Source organism: Protopterus annectens, chromosome 14.part0 (genome assembly GCF_019279795.1).
Source record: "Protopterus annectens isolate FY-2018-M chromosome 14.part0, PAN1.0, whole genome shotgun sequence".
In the NCBI taxonomy this organism is placed as follows: Eukaryota; Metazoa; Chordata; order Ceratodontiformes; family Protopteridae; genus Protopterus; species Protopterus annectens.
The window spans coordinates 852,510,410-852,532,405 of NC_056748.1; the positions used below are offsets into that span (position 1 = coordinate 852,510,410).

General features: G+C 44.9%; 1 protein-coding gene across 3 annotated transcripts in view; it reads right to left on the bottom strand.

The window, feature by feature from the left end:
• The window catches only part of LOC122789296 (prosaposin), a 705,108-nt gene that overhangs the window by 341,706 nt on the left and 341,406 nt on the right, over window positions 1–21,996 (bottom strand). For all 3 annotated transcript variants that reach the window (XM_044056612.1, XM_044056611.1, XM_044056610.1), the window contains one exon: window positions 16,758–16,880. In XM_044056612.1, coding sequence (XP_043912547.1) covers window positions 16,758–16,880 — 123 coding nt within the window. The remainder of the gene's footprint in view (window positions 1–16,757; window positions 16,881–21,996) is intronic.

The following is a 21,996-nucleotide window of genomic DNA, read 5'->3' on the forward strand; positions in this document are numbered from 1 at the left end:
TCTCTCCAGGCCAGCTGGATGGCCATCCCTTACGGATGTTAGGCATTATGTTTAGAGAATGTGTCCATCTGCACCATTTTAAAAACTTCATGCTGCAGTTTGCAGCACTACTTTTTTTGTATACACCCCACCCATTTGGATGGCCACTTGTTCAGTAGTGGGGAAACCTCGCAAGAGTGGGTTGAAAGTCATAAGGCAGGTAGGTCTCAACAGGATCCCAGCCATGAGAATGGGTTAACCTTACCCCTGGAGCAGACATGAGGTCTTTAATCACAAGGACCACCTATGCCACTTCTCCACACATGCATGTATGTATGCGCCAAGGTGTACATCAGTGCTGCCATCCAAAGCTTGGACAGACACGCCAGTACTCTCCCTTCCATCGGGTCCCTGTATCCTGCCTGGCATGTCTCAGTGGAGACTTCACAAACCAGCAGTTCTAAATGGCCAGAACCTACCACCCACCCCCTTTCACCCCTGCATGTGAAGACATCCATCCTGCTTGCCCATTCGAGCATTTACACTAACTGACCTCTGTTTGCCTGGGCAATAATCAGAGCACTGTCTCTTATTAGTGCAGGCATACAGCCCATTTTTGAGGATCAGTCAGAGCTGGAGCTCAGATATAATAACCTACAGGTTTTCTTATTGGCAACCAAAGATTTAAGACAAGCTCAAAATAAAGCATCAGTTCCTGCAAAACTTTACATCTTAAACTTAATGCCTTGACTCATACCACCAAGGCTTTTCACCAGTTTGCCCCCAGTGCTGGACATCCTCCATTGTCCAATGCTTTATGTCCTCCCTACACACCAAGAAAAAAAGACTAGACACTTTTCCTAAGGAGATGACAATCAGAAGTTCAGCTGATGTCACGAAAGCATCTGCCCTTACACATCTCATGGATACAGATCCCAGTGAAGCATTTTCATAATCCTTGGCCCTCAATACTCGAGACATAAGGGCTTCGGCAAAGTTCCTTGCAATCATGCCACTGAATGCAAGACATATTCCACTGAACAGGGAGCCCTCATCCATGCCCAACTCCTCAACCACCTGCTTGTAAACCAAATTCTATCACACTCAGCATGGTTTCAAACCAGGACACAGCACCAGTTCTGTCCTCTCCATCCTAGATAGTCAACTGAAAATTTAAGCTAGGACTGCCCCTTATACTCTTAATGGGCAGAGGCAGCTCCTAAACACTATCCCATGCATGGGTCCCCATAAATTAATCTATTGTACAATCCCAGTTACTCTCATTAGGAGTAATATATACAATCAAAATCTACCATGGGATAGTTAAGGACAACTGATAACCAAATAAGATTTATTTCTAGCACAAAAAGGGAACTTGGCTAGGCTTAAAATGGCTCACAAGGGCAGCTAGCCTATTACCCATGATGGCTGCAATAAAAAACAAAGGGTTCCCATTCCTAGCTTCCTGCATTTGTTTAGGCAACAGGCAATGGATAGATCCTTAACCAGCTGCCCCCATCCCTTCCCAAACCAACTATTCTCCTGGAATGTTCTTGGTTCAAAGGTTCCTTTAGGTCTTGCAAAACCTACAAAGTTTTCCATCTTGTGTCCCCTCTGTCAAGTGAAGAGAGATCAATTCACAGAACGACAGCATCAACTTTAGAGTGTGGGAAGCACACAAAGGTTGGGACTATTCACCCCCCCCCCCCAAAGAAAGAGTGCTTCTCCCAGAAAAGGGAATCTCATTTAGAGAATTTTTGCAGGAATAGATACCACTTCAAATGGAAAATTACAGATACTGGAAGCCCAGAAAAAGTATCTGGACATGCTGGGTATTGATACCCCCCCCCCAAACACCTGTGGCATTATTCCGGTCTTGGAGGAGATGCATTCTCGCCAGCCTTAAAGTTGGACACAGAGATCCCGGCCTTTAAAAAGCTCATTAGAATCAGGCACCCTCCCGACACACACACACACAATATCTAGGAATCCAAAAGTACAGTTTTGTACCTACCATAAATGTAGATGTTAGAGTGTTCACCCTGCTGTCAGGCAGTCCCACAGTCGGGTCATCCTGCTGTCAGGCGGTCCCACAGTCGGGTCATCCTGCTGTCAGGCGGTCCCACAGTCGGGTCATCCTGCTGTCAGGCGGTCCCACAGTCGGGTCATCCTGCTGTCAGGCGGTCCCACAGTCGGGTCATCCTGCTGTCAGGCGGTCCCACAGTCGGGTCATCCTGCTGTCAGGCGGTCCCACAGTCGGGTCATCCTGCTGTCAGGCGGTCCCACAGTCGGGTCATCCTGCTGTCAGGCGGTCCCACAGTCGGGTCATCCTGCTGTCAGGCGGTCCCACAGTCGGGTCATCCTGCTGTCAGGCGGTCCCACAGTCGGGTCATCCTGCTGTCAGGCGGTCCCACAGTCGGGTCATCCTGCTGTCAGGCGGTCCCACAGTCGGGTCATCCTGCTGTCAGGCGGTCCCACAGTCGGCCCGAATTCCAAAGTCTTAGTCTGGTGTCGGTTGCTGTCGCTTCTTCCCTGACGTCAGTGCGCCATGGGGTATAGAAGAGGCATCCAATGCCATTTTCTTCAGGTTTTCTTGCCCCAGATGTCAGGTGCCCCCAAAAGATAATACACACACACATATGGCTATATAAAAAAGCAAACAAAACCCTTAGACACAAGCAAATACACCACAGAGGTAGTATAGAATAAAGTGGTATATACAAGTTCAGCTAGTTCAGAGGGGATGGAGGGAGGGTAACCTGGACTGCAGCAGGGTGAACACTCGAACAACTACATTTATGGTAGGTACAAAACTGTACTATGTTCATAGTGTTACCCTGCTGCAGTCATCACACTTGGGTGGAATCCCAAAGCTAAGGATGGGAGGTGGAGTCAAACAGGGTTAGAAGAAGCTAGTAGGCCCTGCAAAACTGCAGTGGCAAAACCAGCTCTAGTCTTAAGAGTATAGAGGTAAGTGATAGTGTTTGGTGAAGGTGTGCACTTAACTCCAAGTAGCAGCTTCCAGAATATCCTTGGTTGGCACTCCACCAGGCTACAGATACATCAGCAGCCTTTCTCAGGGGAGTGGGACCTAATGTTAGCAGGTACTGGTTTCCCATGATGTGTGTAGCAGAAACGTATGCAATGTCCTATCCATTTAGAAATGGTCTGTTTTGAGATGGCTTTTCCTTGTGATCCTGTAGCATAGGCTACAAAGAGCTGGTCAGTTTTTCTGAAAGCCTTAGTTTTATCCAAGTAGTAACATAATTACCTGTGAATATCCAAAGAGTGCAGGAGTCTTTCTCCTTTGTTCTAGGGATTTGGGAAGAAGGTGGGCAAGTGAATGGTTTGGTTTAGGGCCACACTGGATACCACCTTTGGTATAAAGGAAGGATTAGTTCGTAGAGAGACTGTCGATGAAAAATGAGGAAACGTTCCACTGCCATTAGTGCCTGTAGCTCTGAGACTCTTCTAGCTGAGGTTATTGCTAGTAGTAGGGCAGTTTTCCATGAAAGAAATTTTAAATCGGCTGAAAAAGCTGGTTCAAAGGGTGGCAGTGTAAGCTTTTCCAGAACAAAGTTGAGATCCCAAGTAGGTGTTAGAGCTCTCCTTGGCGGTCTTAAGTTCTTAGCCCCTCTGAGGTACTGTCTTAGGAGTGGATGTGAAAATAAAAGGAGGATCCGTGCTGTAATGAGCTGAAATTGCTGAGGCGTGGATCTTAATAGATGAAAAGGAAAGTCCTTTGTGTAACAGCTCAGTTAAATATTGTAGAATCTGAGAGATGTTTGGATCAAGGGGATTAAGGCCTTTAGCCTGGTTCCAGGAACAAAATCTTTTCCATTTGTCTGAATAGGTTTTCCTGGTGCTGGGCCTCCTGGCCTCCAGAATGACATCCATAACAGCTTTGGATAAAGATGTTGTCTGGTTGTTTAGGTAATTTGCCATGCAGCCAGGTTTAAAGTCTTGAGCTGGCTGTGTATAATCAAGATTGTCTCACTGGGTGAGCAGTTGAGGAATTTGTGGCAAAATCCATGGTGGGCCCTGGGCCATGTTCCTTAAAACTGGATACCAACGCTGGTGTGTCCAGTCTGGTGCAACTAGTACCATTTGCGGCCTGTCTAATCTGACTTTCAGCAGTACCTTTGCTAGAAGAGGCAGTGGAGGGAAGGCATACACTTAAATGTTTTCCAACTGAATGAGAGAGCGCCCACTTTCCAAGCTAGTGGATGGAAGGTCCTTGTGCAAAACTTTTTGAAGTTGGTGATTGTGGGGGCTTGCAAACAGATCTATGTCTGGGCGTCCCCATTTTTGAACTATCATTGCAAATACTTGTGGATCTAGTTGCCATTCGTGTGGATCCATGATGTTTCGGCTTAGGTAGTCTGCCAATGTGTTTTTCTTTCCTAGCAGGAATTGCTTGCAATTGAACCTGGTAAGACAGTGCAGTGTTCCACAAGGTCATTGTTTGCCTGCATAGAGGGTAGGAATGTGTGCCCCCTTGCTTGTTTATGTACCACATAACTGTGGTATTGTCCGTCTTTATTAGTAGTTGTCCTGGGTGTAGAAGGTCCTTGAAAGCTGTTAAGGCATTCTGCACTGCTAGCATTTCTTTTCGATTGATATGCAGGTGTCTCTGATCTGTAGTCCATTTGCCCTGAACGCACTGCCCTGTCACGTGTGCTCCCCAGGCGTAGTCAGATGCATCTGTTGTCATAGTTTGCCTGGCTGTGGGTAAGGTGAAAGGCTGACCCTTGTTGAGGTGACATGCCTGTGCCCACCATAGAAACTCCTGTTGAAGGCAGGGAATGAGTGGTATTGTTTCCAAGCTGTGGCTGTGCTGAGTCCATACACTTCAGGTACCATTGTAATTTCCTCATGCATTTTTGCAAATGGTAGTAGTACGCAAGATGCCATGAATCCCAAGGCCTGCAGAATTTTTCTTGCAGGGAGTTGGGTCTTTGCCATTATTTTGAAATATTGAAATAGCTGTCGTTGCTTGTCTGGCGTGAGATAAGCCATCTGGGCCGTTGTATTCAAGCTGGCACCCAGGAATACTATGTTTTGTGAGGGCACTAATTTTGATTTTTCATTTACTGTGTACCCTAGGAAACTTTGAAGGTGTTTGACAAATGCCAGATGCTTTAAAAGAATGTCCTTGCTTTCTGCTTGAATAAGGCAGTCGTCCAGGTATGGGTATATTTGAATAAGGCAGTCATCCAGGTATGGGTATATTTGAATTCCTCTGTCTGCAGTATGCAATTACTGGTGCCAGGCATTTTGTGAAGACCCTGGGCGCAGTAGATAAGCCAAAGGGCAGTGCAGAGAATTGATAATGCGTTGAACCTGCAATGAAGCGGAGGTATCTTCTGCAATTTTGTCTGATAGGGACATGCAGGTATGCCTCCTTGAGGTCCAAAGTGACTAGCCAAGCATTCTTGCCCAGCATGAGAAGAAGCTGCTGTAGTGTTAGCATCTTGAATTTTGGTACTTGCAGATAGGTGTTCAGAATTGAAAGATCCAGAATGGGTCTCCATGCTTTGTCCTTTCTTGGGACTAGGAAGAGTCTTGAGTAAAATCCTTGTCCTTGCTCCTGTGTAGGTACCTGTTGAATGGCTCATGTTCATGAGAGCTGTAATTTGTTTTTGTGCCTCTGCCCATTGATTTGGTGGCAGGTTTGGCATTCCTTTGATCCTTGGTAAGGTATGGAAGTGGAATCTGTATCCTTGAGAGAATGTTTAGAACCCATTTGTCTTTTGTGAGGATGTGCCAGTTGTCTGCAAAAAATGCTAGTTTTCCTCCCAAGGTTGTTGCCAGGAGAGATTTGCTTGGTAGTTTGAGGATAGAGTCTTTGTGTTTGTCTTCTGCTAGCTGGGGGCCTGTCTTCTCCTCCTTTCTGGGTAACAGAACCCCATTGGCGAGGTTTGTAAGGGCCCTGTGACTGGCCTCTGCCCCTTGGGCGTATTTGCCCCTCTGATCTGTCTGAAGCTGGAAAGGACCAGTTTTTTTGTTGGCCAAGTTCTGCTGAAACGAGGGGGTTGTACCTGCAAAAAATCCTTGACCGTTTGAATAGACTTTGCCTTATCCTCCATTTTCTTTAAAACCTCTTCTGCTTTGACACCAAATACATCCTGTTGTAATGGTGCATCCAATAATTTTGCTTTAACATTGTCAGGGAAGGTTTGTTATTTTAACCAAGCATGTCTACATATGACAGAGCCAGTAACAGCTGCTCTACAAGAAGCTTCCAATGAATCAAATCCGCATTGCAAAGTACGTTTGTCCACCTGTTCAGCTACATGCAACAGATCCTGCATTTCCTTGAATTCAGGATGTTGTGAATGTGTGCTCTTTTTTTGTTTTAACTGAGACATCAGGAATTGTTGATATTTCAACATGTGGAATTGGCAATTTAATGCTCTCATAGCCAGAGTTGCTGAGGTGTATATTTTCTTTCCCAATCTATCTAGGGCTCTGGAATCCCTTTCAGAGGGCACAGGATTTTTAGCCATAGAAGCTTTTGCTCCGGACCCTGGGAAATTGTTTCTGGGTCAGCTACAGGGCTTTTAGAGAGGAATTTGTGAGTCAGGTACTCTGTAGTATCTGTCTGGTTTGGCTGGAGCAGGAGGTAGAGAGTCTGGATTTAAACTAGACTCCAAGTAAACATCATCCACAATATCTAAAACAGGAGGGATAGCAAGCAGTCTGTGCTGGGGTAGTAAAAAGAACTCTGAGCCTTTTCTTAGAATCAAGAGTAATCATGGCCTTCCCAGTGGAAATGTTCCCTCATGGTATGTAAAGTTTCCCCAAAGGAGTAGTCTTCAGGGGGAGATGCTGAGGGAAGAGGGTCTTCAGCATCAGAATCCTCATAAGGTGGAAAAAAGTAATCCTGTTCCTCAGAAGAATCTGAGGAGAGAGAAACCTGGTCAGAGGATGCATAATCTTCCTCTTGTCTTGGTCTTTTATCAGGAGGGGGATGGGAACCCCTGATAAGGGTAATCAAATGTTCAGCCAACTTAAGCATCTGTTTCTTAGGTATGGGGGCCTTGAACTGTAGACTGATCAGTTTTCTTAGGTTTTAAAGGAGTTTTAAGCATAGCATAAGATTTAATGGCGTGTAGTAGGTCTGAAGACACCTTCTGCAACCGAAGGCGTTTCCGCTGCACTGGTGTCTAGTTCTGTTCTGGTGTCGGTAGATGGCTGCATCGGCCTAGTAGACTCCGTTTGGGAATCTGCAGCTGTCTGAGGTTCCAGTTCTGCAGTCATCAGGGGCTGCGTAAGCACCTCACTGAAAACCAAAGAACCGGCGACAGGCCCAGCTGAGGCCTCGGGGTCTGGCTTATTCCTAGGCTGCCTGTCCTTATCCTTGCGGTTTTTTTTATGAATGGCTGTCGTCGGCTGCTCAGACGGCATGATATAATTAAATTTCCCACCAAAGTAATGCCGTGCGAAGTCAAAACGGTGTTTGATAGTTCATTTATTAAACCTAGTGCAAAACAGACAACCTGTGACATCGTGGTCTGGGCCTAGGCAAGGAATACAATAGGAATGGAAGTCCTTATGAGGTATTTGCTTCCCACAAGAAAAACAATTGTTAACTTTTTCTGACATCGGACTGAGGCAAGAAAATGTTCCTCAACGGGGTACTTAGCTTTACTGAAGACTTCGGACTGAAATTCAAATTGAAAATCTCAGGTGTCGGCCGACTGGCACTTGCGAACTGCTTCTGCTTTGGGCACTGCGCAGCAAGAAAGACTGAAGAAAATGGCGTTGGATGCCTCTTGCATACCCCTGGCGCACTGACGTCGGGGAAGAATCGGCAGCAACCGATGCCGGACCAAGACTTTGGAATTCGGGCCGACTGTGGGTCCGCCTGATGGCAGGATAACCCAAGTGTGATGACTGCAGCAGGGTAACACGATGAACATCATGTCAGATCTAGTGCATGTGCCAAATATTTTTTCTAATAAAGAAAGCAAAACGTTAGGCAGATGTGGGAAGAATACGCACAGTTAATGGTCAGATGCACATAACCAAGTTTTTAAAATGTTCTAGACCAAAGCAGGAGAAATGTGAGAGGTGTCTGGACACAGTACAATTAAAATGGACACATCCAAGTCAGATGCATCAGTACTTCCCTGATTATGACACTGTGGGCACTGCAGCCAAGGAAAAAGTTAGTCAAAGATTAGGAGGAATGTCAGGTTGAAATACTTTAGCAGATAGGTCAGCCTCAAAATAGGGCTCCTTGGTATTCTGTGGGAACTGCACTGGTGAAGTACTTTGGGATGGGGATGCAGTTGATGAAACAGCTTTTTCACTCCCTTCCTACCACAGACCAACAAAATCAACCCCATGGTTAAAAAGGGGTTATAAAAATGTTAGGACGACTAGAAGAGAGAAACCTTGTGGCCACAGGGGCCTTACACCCACTACAATGTAAACAATTATATACAATTTTTGTGATCATCCTTAAAGATTCCCAAACATTCCTCGCCCACCTCAAAGATGCCTTTAAACTATGTACAACACATCCAGTGCACAAGAATCCAGGGAAGTCAGATGGGTGCTGCAGAACTCAAGAATAGAAATAAGCTAAAAATATCAGGCATCCCATCCATTCCAAAGGGATGGAGTTATTTTGTCTCCCAACCCTACATGGGAGTTTTGGTACTAGGAGTCACAGAACTTGCACCACAATACTCTGCTTACGGCTGTTCCAACTGTCCAGAAAACATACTAAGGAGGCCGATCCTGGACCCATCTATAGTCCAAATACCCACCATCAAGGTTACAACAACTCAAAATGCTAATATTGGTAGCCCTTTGACTGCTCCTCTCCATACAAGTCCTGATGGTTACCACGGATCTCAAAAACCTATATATTCATGCACCTATTCACAGGGACATGTACTCTCTCAAACTCAAAGCAGAAGACTCCCACTATCCATCTACCTGGTTGCACTCTGGACCGTTGCAGCCCAGTAATTCTTGAAGAAACTGGGTTCCCATGGCCTCATCTCCTGAAGGTCCGTGTGACCAGAACGCAAGAGAACTTCACTGGTATCCAAGAAGTGACCAGAGTATACATTCACAATCCAAAGATTATCCCCATGCTTCCCTGCTTTTCCCAGAGCTATAATGGTGGTTCAAGCATGCCGGACTGAACAGATATGCCCTTCAAACAATAACCCCACAATCTGAGATTAACCACTGTTTCACACAGCTTGAAAGGGGGCAAGCACAGACCACCAAGGAGTGCAACAGTTTAGGACACAAGATAAAGACTCAAAATGGAAAAAGGTGATGGACCACATTCGAAGACAGAGGTTTAAGACTCTTATTGAAAAAGGGGTGTTGGTGAGAAACTAATGTAATACATTAACAAGCAAGGACTAATTATTCGTACCCCAATGTAGGCTAGCTGGGACTGCCTGGGAGACCGCTCTTTAATCCCAAACATTAAAGCTAGTCCAGCTAAGCCATTGGACAAACTAAGCTGATCTGCAGATCCCCCATAAATGGGATTACAGATTTTTCCTTCAAAAAGTTTCACAAACTGGGCTCTCTAGAAATACGTTTGCCTCTCCAAGCAACTAACTGTTCAGAAATTCTACTTGAGATCAAAAGAAAAATCTTTGTAGCGAATTTCTTCAAATGGAAAGGTCTCTATGCATTCTCAAATCCCCCTTCTTCCCACAAGGAACTGGAAAGCAAAGTAGGAGAGGGTTAGCCCAGACAGCAATGATTCTCCCATTTCAGATATACAGTGTGAAACCTTACATGCAGTCTTTGCAAATAGACCACAACTCAGAACAAGGCAGGTCTAACTTTCCTAAGACTAACAAACTGAAAATCACCGTATGAATGATTTAACTTGTTGGCCTTCACCTGAAGCACTAGTTCACCAAGGACAAGAATGCCACACTTAAATGCCAAGCAACCTGCAAAAAAAAAAATTGAAGAGGTGACACCACAGGAAAGTTCAGGACCCTAGCACAGCATCTGTATTAATACTTTTGCAACACTTAAGATAATCCATTCAATTAAGACAGTCACCCAGTGGTGTAACAGTGGCTCTAGATGACAGACACCCTTGTCCCAATGTGCAAATATGGAAAAAAGTGATTGTGGATGTAAAGATGCGTCTACGATGGTAGATCTCACTTTCCATCCAAATGCCTGCACAGCCACCTCCAGTGGACTTGAGAGCCCCCTTCAGAGCCTTCTGCATCAGGCCCATCCACAAAAAGCTCCAACCTGGAAAACTGCTTTATTACTGGTCACCTCAGCTAAGAGTACTCTAGAACTGTACTTATTTCCTTGCTTCGCTTGAAAGAAAGTTACTGTTTGTCGTTTTTGCATTTAAGTTACCTGTAACACATTGCACTTGTTACCTGGCACTTGCTCACTAAAGTAATTATAAGTCAGCACTAAAAATTAAAAGCACTACACCCTCACTCCCCATTGGCCCTTGTTTTCAATTATAAAGGAATTCCCAATATTATTCTAGCATGTCCAAAGGTCAGTTGTCAATCTCCTCTCCGGTCCAGCTGGTGAATATGGGAATCTTGAGGCAATGTTACAACTGCCTCATGTACACAGACAACCCTCTCCTCCTCCCAACAAATTCCAACACATGTGAGAGATGCAACCATATAGCCAAACTGGAGGCTAAGCTCTCTCAACTCAGTACTGGCATAACCAGTCAGGAGGAGAAGGAAACCACATACGCTACAATTCCAGTCTCACATAGACCTACCACGACAGCAAACCAAACACAATCACACAAAAACATACTCGGAGGCTCTAAATAAAGATCTGCCTAAGCAGGAGAGACCTCCAAAGCAGACACCCAAGCAACCGCTACCCCAAAACAAAACACGTGCAACACATCTCACAAAGCCAGTGTGCCGAACAGTCACAGCCCTTAAGGCTAAACAACACACCTGATACACTTGTAATAGGTGACTATCGTCAGACACACTGACGTCCTGCTCACCAGGCTGAACAAGGAGAAGGTCACAGTGAGCAGCCTGTCTGGCGCTACGATCCGCCACATAACACAAGCACTCAGGTCACTCCAAGGCAAGTACAAATATGACTCGGTCTTTGTCCATGCTGGTGTGAATGACCTGAGACGTACCTCCCTGGACTACATGAAAAGAGACAGAGGAGCTCTCTGAGCATGTAGCCCAGGCTGGTATGACCCTGACCTTGAGTAGCATCTTACCCTCACCAAGAATGATGCCACAATATGAAGACAAGATGATCAATTTCAACAATTGGCTTAAGTATTGGTGTCATTCAAAGGGGATCCAATGCCTGTCAGCTTGGGATGATATGCACGACAAGCCACGATGCTTTGCTAGGGACGGCTTGCACCTGTCACCCCTGGGCTTTCGGATATTGGCAAAGGCTCTTGCTACCTCCATAGTGCCTTTTTTAGGCAAGGCTCAAAAGACAAACCCACCTCCATAGGTATCACAAGGGATAAGAAACTAAGAGTAATGCTACTCAACGCTAGAAGTCTAAACCTCAAGATGCACGCACTCTAAACTCTCCTTAGCATGGAGAAAATAGATATCTGTGCAGTAACAGAAACCTGGTTCAGGACTCCCGAGAGCACCCCAGCACTACCAGGTTATACCTCATACCATGCTTTTCGGCCCCAAAACTTGGACCGAACCACAAAAGGAGGGGGAGTATCGATATTCAAAGATACCCACACCTCCAGGTTGGTGGCAAAGCACGAAGCATCAGAGACTATCCATGTGCAACTAACAGTGGGTAAAACTGCCTTCCAGTTTATAGCCTGCTACAGACCACCCTCCCAAACCCAGGAACCCCACTCGGCCTTCCTGAGAACACTGGAAAATATGAAGGTCTCTCCGAACACCATTATATTGGGCGACTTAAACTACCCAAACATAGATTGGGAGCATTACTCTAGCTCCAACACCCTTGCCCAAAGGTTCCTAGAATTCATAAACTCAAATGCTATGGAACAACTTGTTACCACTCCCATAAGAGGGGAAAACATACTGGACCTGATCACCACCAACATGGGGACTCTATGCTCCAGACCAGAAGTGTATCCCTCACTGGTAAGATCAGACCATAAACTGATCTCACTGGATATTCACATCCCAACCCCACCCCCTGCCCAGAAAACCACAGTGAAAAACTTCTCTAAAGCAAATTTCACACTCCTCAAAACCGAGGTGGAATCCTTCAAAGCCCCTGGGCCTGTGGAAAATACGGCCCAGACCGCAGAATCCTTTATAAATGCATTCTATGAACACCTTCAGGAATGCATGGATCATGCAATCCCAAATAAAACCAAGACCCAATCCTCCAAAGGCAGACAACCTGTCTGGTGGACCCCAGCCATAAACAAACTATACAATAGAAGGAGGAAGCTACTACATGATAGAGCAAAATCCCAAAAAGAGAAGGCATCTCTGATCAGTATTAGCAAAAAACTAAGGGCACTCATAAAATCGTCAAAGGCCAGCTCAGAGAGAAAAATTGCACAGGACACTAAGGATAATCACAAGGCTTTCTTTAGTTATGTTAGGAACCTGGGTGGGAATTCCCAGATATGCTCAGAATTAGTCCAAAATGACAAAAAATACACCGAACCCACAGACATTGCCAACATCCTAGCTGACAGATTCAGCGAAAACTTCTCCCCCCCTCCCCACCAAAAGGGCAAATATCTATCCCAGCAGAGTGCTGCCCCCCTGACATCTCATATGCTCAGGTGGGAGCCGCCCTCTCCAAAGCAAAAAACACAGCATCAATGGGACCAGACGGTGTCCCAGGCTGCGTCCTACATGAACTCCAAGAAGAGCTAAACCCAAACATAAAACTACTGTTCAATCTCAGCCTTACTACAGGATATGTACCCAAAGAGTGGCGTACAGCAACAGTGGTCCCTCTCCACAAAGGTGGTGCCTCAACGGACCCTGGAAACTATCGCCCATAAGCCTGACTAGCTTGGTCTGCAAAGCTATGGAAAGGATCATCATGGACCTCATAAATAAAGATATTGGGGACCTACAGACACTGGATCCTACCCAGTTCGGCTTTAAAGGCAGATCCTGCCTCTTAAACCTGGTTGACTTCTTTGAAACAGTCACCAAGGCCATTGACGAAGGGAAGGTGGTCCACACAGCCTATCTGGACCTCGCAAAAGCCTTCGATACAATACCCCACTCGGGCATTATAGATAAGCTCACCAGCTTAAATATAAACCCCTACGTCACTAGATGGGTTGCAAACTGTCTCAAGGACAGAACCCACATGGTTAGAATTGCTGGAGCCATGTCAGACTCCAAACAAGTTACAAGTGGCGTCCCACAAGGCTCAGTCCTGGGACCTCTCTTGTTTGGTATATATTTCTCGGAGGTACAGGCCAACACGGAAGGACTGTGGCTGACCAAGTTCGCAGATGACTGTAAACTGGGCACCATAATCGACTCTCCAGCCGACACAAGCATCCTCCAAAAGGGCCTCATAGAAACAGACAACTGGTGCCAGAGCCATGGCCTCAAGCTAAACGCCAAAAAGTGTATAGTCATCCCCTTTGGCAAAAACAAAGTGACCACAAATTACCACATAGGTGGTAATCCATTAAGTACAGAAGTAATTAGGGACCTGGGGACCCAAGTTGATAGCAATCTCTCATTTGACAACCACGTGGCCAAAGTGGTTAGAAAAACATTTTATATAGCCCACCTAATCATGAAGGGATTCGCATCTAGATTAGGGGAGGTCATCGTGCCTCTTTACTCATCCCTCATCAGGCCCATAATAGAGTACAATGCCCCTTTTGGGATGTACCTTACCAAACACCTGCAGCAACTGGAAAGACCCCAAAAGTACCTCACCAAAAGGATCAAAGGGCTCAAACAGATGCCATATGCTGCCCAGTTAAAGAAACTCCAGCTCTACTCAGTGGCATACCACCTGCTCAGAGGTGACCTGTGCCTGACGTATAAGGCCATGTCCAACCCGGAATTAAGGGACATGCTGCACCTCAAAAAATCCAAATCCCATCGAGCTACGTGCTCGAGGGACTTGAACCTCAGCAATGAAATAAATAGGACATGCTGGAGGGACAAATTCATAACCCAGAGGCTCCCTTCACTATGGAATAAAATCCCAGTCCAGGTTAGGCAGAGTCCCTCATTGATTCTCTTCAAGAGGAGTCTTGATGAGTGGATGGGAGATCGTAGGTTTACCCCGGGTATCACTTGTGTCACTGTTAGACAGAGGCACAGTATACTAACCTCAAAAAAGGGCATAGCAAAATTTAAAATGGGTGGCGAAAGCCAAACATACTCTGGCTAGGCTTATAAATGCCCTAGGGCAGATAGCCTAGTATGAACCTATGAACCTATGAACTGCAGACCCTTGTACAAAGAATCCCATTTAATCCTCCATAATGAGTCACTTTTAGAGCAAACCCTACTTTAAGCTACAGATAAAATCTTCCCCCAAAACCAAATTATCAAAACTCCCAGTTTTTCTCCCTAACCTCCAGAACAAGGGAGAAATGCTTCTTTATTAAATGCGTACAGACAACAGAAATACTAACTTGATAAAACAAATACATTAGACACTTGTCACCGTATATTTTGTTTGTTCAAAGTTTGCATACCTCTAATTTGGAGCTCATCTCCCCACGTCTCAGCTGAAAATTTTTTTTTGACCCAGTCGGACTCTCTCAGTAAACAAATGTCAAATAAAAAAATTAAATCTGCATCAAGGATGGATGTGAATCCTATTTCCCAGCTGCCAGCTTTTAAGAAGTTGGTCCACTGCATTTTGTTCTGTTATACCACTGCTCACTGCATTGTGCTCTGTAATCGTTGTCATAAAGAGAACTGCAAAGCAAAAAAAGTACACCGTCTCATAAGCCTTCCTGAGAGGGTCAGTGTGCAGGCTATTCTTGAGCCAGCTGCATGGCCATCGGACCACACCTTTTCAAAAGTGGGTACTGTATTTGGGACAGTAACAGTTGGTAACCATCTTTCTGACCAAATTCAGAATTGCACATGCATTTGATTGAACCAGAGATAGTAACCCTGCACCAAAGGTGTATGGTGTAAACCACATTTTACTGCAAGCTTGCTTACCTCCAAGTAAGAGCAGACACCTTCCAGGACCTCTGTTTCAATGCTACTTCTGAACCCCCCCCCCCCCAAATGTCCATTGATTGACAAATACCCTCCTGGCGCTGCAAAATACATAGCTGGTAAATGCAAGAATGCTATAGTTTCCAAGGCAGCAAACATGCACCGTTCCCCCTTAATTCTGCTGAACATTCAGCTACCCTTAAGCAGTATGTTTTACTAAGTTTGCATCAGAGTGATGCCTTTGGTTACCATCTACTGAGACAGGGAGCTGAGGGTTGGGAATCATTTACCTTCCATGCTACAGAAAATCTTCCTAGGCTCACATTAAATGTGAATGCTTCTATGGTGCCACCTACAAAGGCACACTCAAATGACTGAAAAAATGCTGAGATGCCATATCTGGGGGGGGGGGGGTATACTGAACAGGAAAAGCAAGATAGTCCTTCTTGACACCCAGAGAACTGTAAAGGTGACCATTATATTTTCATTTGAGCAACAAATGCTCGACCAGATGGCGACAACACTACAGGTGACAGTGCATGGACCTGAAATCCTTATACTGGCTCATGTTCTTCATTAAAAGAATTCTAGACAAAAATCAACAGCATCAGCAGGACTAACACCTCAAATGTGGTTGCGACAGGCCTTCCAAAACTAGTGTAGAAGGCACAGCCATCCTAAGCTGCTTTCTTAGAGGGGAAGTCCTCTCACCACCAAATTCCAGGACAAACGCCATAATACAACCCAAACTGGAGGAATGTAATCAAAGAGGTGCCACTCAAAGCCTAGGGACTTGCATCTCTGCAAAACAGAATAGTGATGAAAAAATTCTTGACTGTATCTGGTGATCACAGTTATGGTGACACTTCTTGGGACAGAACATCCTCAGAAAGATAGGACACTAGGAAATATCAAATACCAGTAAATCAGGATAGTGCAACAGTAGAAAATTGCTTTTAGGTACTTACTGCAAGCCTGGAGATGAATTCTTTTTAACCACAATGAGCCCGAGAAGCTCCATTACCTCTCCCCTTTACGCTATATAACCTACTATCAAGTAACATCTGGGTCTGCATGAGGGACAGTCAAAGTTCATTAATTCCCGCCAGATAAGCCAATACATACAGCACAATTCCCACATCTTATGACAGGCACTGCACCACAGACCAACATCTGGAGTGCTTGATTTGAAGACTCCTTGTACTATTTATTCTGAGGGGGCAACAAGTCACATGCATACCTACAGTAAACAGCAATGTTCATGAGCCACACCATAAAACATGCAATACTCCCTTCCAAAAAATAGTCACTAACCAACCCGGCTACCGTCAAAATAATCTCACCTAAACAAAGAACATACAGGAAGCGATTATGGGCAAGTGCAATGATGGAAAAGACAATGTGGTGGTTCGAAAGGGAGAAAAAGTTGCATACATACAAAAATATTCATTTAAACAAATCCTTTGGCTACAGTGCAGAGTGACAGGGAGCCAACTACTACTGCAGGAATAAACAATGGATTTACTCTGTGTAACAGACTTAACACACCATCATTATGAACCATGGCTACAATAAAATGATACACTTCTACATAACGGCATAATTTAAGACTGAATATTAAGTGAAGTCACACACCTGTGCTGGTGCCAATTCAGCGGCCTGAACCACTTCAGCTGCCTTAAGAACCTTGGCTGGTAAGAGACTCACAAGTGGCATGGACTGGCAAAAACCAGCTTTAGTACACAAACCACGAGGATTCTACAGGAAAGATGAAAAAAAAATAGAAGTGAACAGCTTTTTTTCCTTGTGCTAGAAAAATTCAGGCTTACTATTTAAACAGAAATCCAACACACAAGTGGATGCAGAGCCCCTAAAACATGCTACCCTGAAGGAAGAAATTAAACTGCCATGCTAGATTACATAAAGAAAGCTCTACATCAACATTAGCATAACAAGGCACAAACAGCAACATGCACACAATCAAGGACAGCAACAGTTGCCAACAGACATGTCAGTCTTAGTCCATTTTCAGTGAAGTGCCAGGGAGACAAACTCCAGAAAAAGTAAATACGCACACATTACATACAATATATATTAATATACACACACACACACGTAACTGCAGTAATGCAAGTCTGCAAGAACAAAATTCTGAAAAACAATGCAAAAATACTAAAAATATTGGGCTATTTTTTGTAAGCATGTAAAATGCACTTGGAATATTAAGGCATATATACTGGCTTCAAGCATCTGTGCTGGGAAGATATCAAGTGGGAGAGCCACTACAGGAGGAGTGAACAATTTTCCATCTGAACTACTAACAAGTCTTAAGAAAAGGAACACACTGTGCAGTGATAGTGCAGGTTAAGGTGAGGTAGCTAGTAGCATCTATTTTACACAATCTATTAGATTTACAAAATGGTTACGTAACACTTACATGTGGTAGCATTCTTTGTTTGGGGAAACTATTCCATGTATGGAGTGCAAAGACATTGCCATATACATTTTTACAGGCTGTGGACAGTGACCATTATGTGCACACTGCTTATGACCTGACCCAAGACTTTTGACACTGTACCTATGCTATTACTGAAAAACTAGACAAGCTTAACGTAAAGCTACATTATCCTTTGGACTTCAAATTAGCTATCCAACAGATCTAGAACTGTGAAGGTTTTTGGCTCTCTCTCTAAACTTAAATTTGAAATTAATGGGATGGCACTGGTATCTGTTCTTGGCCCTGTCTGGCATTTACTTTGCAGACATCCAAGCCAATATCCAGGAAATGTGGTCGACAAAGTCGAAACTGGGCACAATTACCCACTTGTCCACCGATGCAAAACCACACCAGCAAGGCTTGTAATATGCACACACACAGTCCATTAAAAACTGCCCAAATAAAAAGCGGAATAGTAGTGTTCAGCAGTAAGGATGTTCCCATATCATACGTTATAAAATAGTACTCCTCAGACAAATACAGTCTAAACAGACTATGGTACTTGTGTGGATAACCTCTCATTTGATCACATTTCCACCAGAGTCCGGAAATACTATCTGCTCCAGTTAATTTCCATAGGAATATCTTGAAGATCCTAAAAAATCATCCTGCCACTGAACTCTTCCCTTATCAGAGCAATCATTTAATACAATGTCCCTCCCTTTGGCATTTTCAAATCCAAATATAGTTTTCAACTAGGAAGGTCACAGATGTCTAACCAGAAAATGAAACAACTACCTGAGATTAGCCCAACTTTTCTTATACTCGGTAGATTACAGGTTTGCTGGATGGCCATCCGTATCTCACTCTTCAAGACATAAAAAGACCCAGTCCCATTTGCCTTTTTATTTCTTTGAAAAAACACAGTCTACAGACACCCTCAACTAAGGGCTTCAAAGAAACTCTAGTTTAATAATTCAATGTATTCCTAGTCTATAGGAGAAATTACCACCACAGGTCAAGTACTACTTTATCTACCATTAAGGCTAGTGTTGAAGACTGTATGGGTACATTTATCCACTCCCTCCTGCTCAAGTTCCTTTAAATCACATTCCTTCCCCATATTTTTTTGGTACTGCAGCTTTCCTGCTTTAAAATGTTGCTTTTGCACATTCATAACAGATCAAACGATTCTTATATCAGAGAAAGTTTTAACTACTTGCAGCTGCGCTCTCACTCATCTGATGAAATACAGTTTTAAAGTCATCCACAAAAACTAGAAAAGACATTTTTAAAGGTTCATAAGTTCATAGGTAGGTACTAGGCCATCGGCCCAAGGGCCTACGCAAGCCTAGCCAACAAGGTTCCCTGGCTTACACCACCCAAGAAAGTTATTTTCCTGTGCCACTTTTGAGCAGACACACAGAAGTGATCCCTTTGATGCATTTCCTATATCCCATCCACTCAAGATTTTTCTTGGAGTGCTAATGAAGATAGGTTCATAAGTAAAATTTCTTGCGTTGGCCGGGAATCGAACCCAGGTCAACTGCTTGGAAGGAAGCTATGCTAACCACTATACCACCAACTCTTCCAATGTTTTCTGGGAGCCAAACTGTCATCATTGCCCATCTATTAAGTCAACAGCTTAAAGAGTTAAGGGCAAGAAAGCAGCAGTGACAAATCACCCAAAAATATCCTCCATCTGGATTTTTAGCCTTGGGATAATAACTATGTCCTTTGTCAGGACTTCATGAAAACAGTGGTAAACCACGCTGCAACTATTACCGCAATGTAACTCATTGATGTAGGCTGTATCTTCAACTGTAAGCACTCCATCCGTGAATGTAGGATGCTGTCAAATGCCTTTTTAATTTATATATGCCATACTTCTAGAACTGTAAAAAGGGGAAGAATCTATCAGCTTTACCTAGCCAAAAACATTTGTTACATATTTTTCCCTTTTGTTCTGCTGCCATGATTTGAGTTTTTTTTTTGGTTTTCTAAATTAATAACTGTCTGCATCAATTCCAGTATATAGTTCGCATATCGATGGAAGGTAGTTTTTGGGATGGCTTGCAAGTTCACTCTTAAGGAGCATCGTTTTTCCTGTTAACCAGGTTGGTGTTAAGCTTGGGATGTGTATATAAGAGATTCTTACTCTGGAATCTATCAAGATGTTAGTACGGGGGGTTTCCAATTAGGAGCTTTTCTTAATTCTTTCAATTTCTCTGACTGTTACTTCATCCCATTTCAAATCCTCTGCATTTGAGCTCCTTACAGTTTCTTTTAAAATTCTTCTACCCATACAGCATCTCTGTTCTACATTGTCTTTGTAAATATTTTTCCAAAAAAAAAAAAGGTGTCTTTTTGGTGGAGTTTCTATTCCTTTGTTTCCCAGTACTCAATTTTTTGGGTCAAGGACTTTTTTGTACTTGACATTTATTTAATTCCTGGGCAGCCGCTGCCTCACAGCAAGAGGTTCTCCGGTTCAATCCTTGGTTGGGGTGCTTTCTGTGCATAGTCTGCATGTCCTCCCTGTGGTTGCATGGGTTTCCTCCCACATCCCAAAGACATGCTGTAGGTGGATTGGACACACTAAAATGACCCCAGGTGTGCGTGCATGCCTATGGAAGGTTGGGTGCCGGGGCTGGCAAAGGAGAAATACTCTGATGAAAATTGGGTTCACCAGTGACATCAGATTCATAGGTTATTACGCTAATGACCACTAGGGCTTTTATAAGCCCAGCTGTTGGAGGAATTTGAGACCTTTTTACTGACCGCCTTGGTCCAGATGCACGAGAACCAGACAGCGGATGAATTTGAGATTTCACATGCAATGGTCAAAGTTTTGTTTGAAAAGGGTCAGGGATAAACTCTGCTTCACATGGATAGGAAGCCAATTCCATAACACTAGGATCCTTTAAGTTACATCTGTCCCCTCCAGCATGTACTATTTATGTCACAAATGAAGTTCAAAGCCTTGGATCTAGTGTTTCTAGTCCAGTTTGTTCTGGGGATGTGCAAATGACCCTTCGGGGGTGGCTCTGAGGAGGTCTTATAAGCCAGGCATAGCTCGCCTCTCAGTCCGTCAGACACCAGAGACAGGGCCTTCAGGCACTCTGTAGAACAGGGTATTCATTCCTGCCCTGGATTCTCCTGGCAAGAAGACTGTGGGCATTCCAATGTTCCAAGTGCCAGGTTAGGTGCAAGCCAGAGGGGGGCACCGTACTCTATAAAGGGTCTGATAAAAGCAGAGTACAGAGCTAGTATAAACTTCTGTGGAACCGATGTCATACCCTTAATTTTAAGCTGGAGGATGTAGAAAGATTTTCTTACGATCTTGGCTACATGTTGGTTAAAGACCAGAACATTGTCTAAATACATTCCCAGACCCAAACTACTGGGATGACACTCAGGAGTGTTTTAAATCAAAGTAATTAACTTGGGTGGACAATTTCCCAAAGGAAATTTTGAATGCATTGCTTTGGCATTAGTCAGTGTTAAACACTCTTGCAACATTTTGATGTCGTGGGGAAAATCTAGGATAGCCCTCCATTTACAGATATGTTAATATTGGGACTTAAAGGCCTTTGATATTAGTCTATTTGCAGAAAGCAGGTACCAAACAGGACCGTCCCCATCTGGGACTCCCCCTTGGGTCCCCATCTGGGACTCCCCCTTGGGTCCCCATCTGGGACTCCCCCTTGGGTCCCCATCTGGGACTCCCCCTTGGGTCCCCATCTGGGACTCCCCCTTGGGTCCCCATCTGGGACTCCCCCTTGGGTCCCCATCTGGGACTCCCCCTTGGGTCCCCATCTGGGACTCCCCCTTGGGTCCCCATCTGGGACTCCCCCTTGGGTCCCCATCTGGGACTCCCCTTGGGTCCCCATCTGGGACTCCCCTTGGGTCCCCATCTGGGACTCCCCTTGGGTCCCCATCTGGGACTCCCTTGGGTCCCCATCTGGGACTCCCCCTTGGGTCCCCATCTGGGACTCCCCCTTGTCCCCATCTGGGACTCCCCTTGGGCCCCCAGCTGGGACAACCACTTGGGTCCCCATCTGGGACTCCCCCTTGGGTCCCCATCTGGGACTCCCCCTTGGGTCCCCATCTGGGACTCCCCCTTGGGTCCCCATCTGGGACTCCCCCTTGGGTCCCCATCTGGGACTCCCCTTGGGTCCCCATCTGGGACTCCCCTTGGGTCCCCATCTGGGACTCCCCCTTGGGTCCCCATCTGGGACTCCCCCTTGGGTCCCCATCTGGGACTCCCCCTTGGGTCCCCATCTGGGACTCCCCCTTGGGTCCCCATCTGGGACTCAGCCAGCAATCCAGCGAGTTATGTATGGATTTGTGCCAAGTCTGGAGTGTGTCAGTGGCATGACTTGTACAGAATGCCTTGGAAAGGTCAAGGTACACAGTATACACTTTTATCCTCCATTG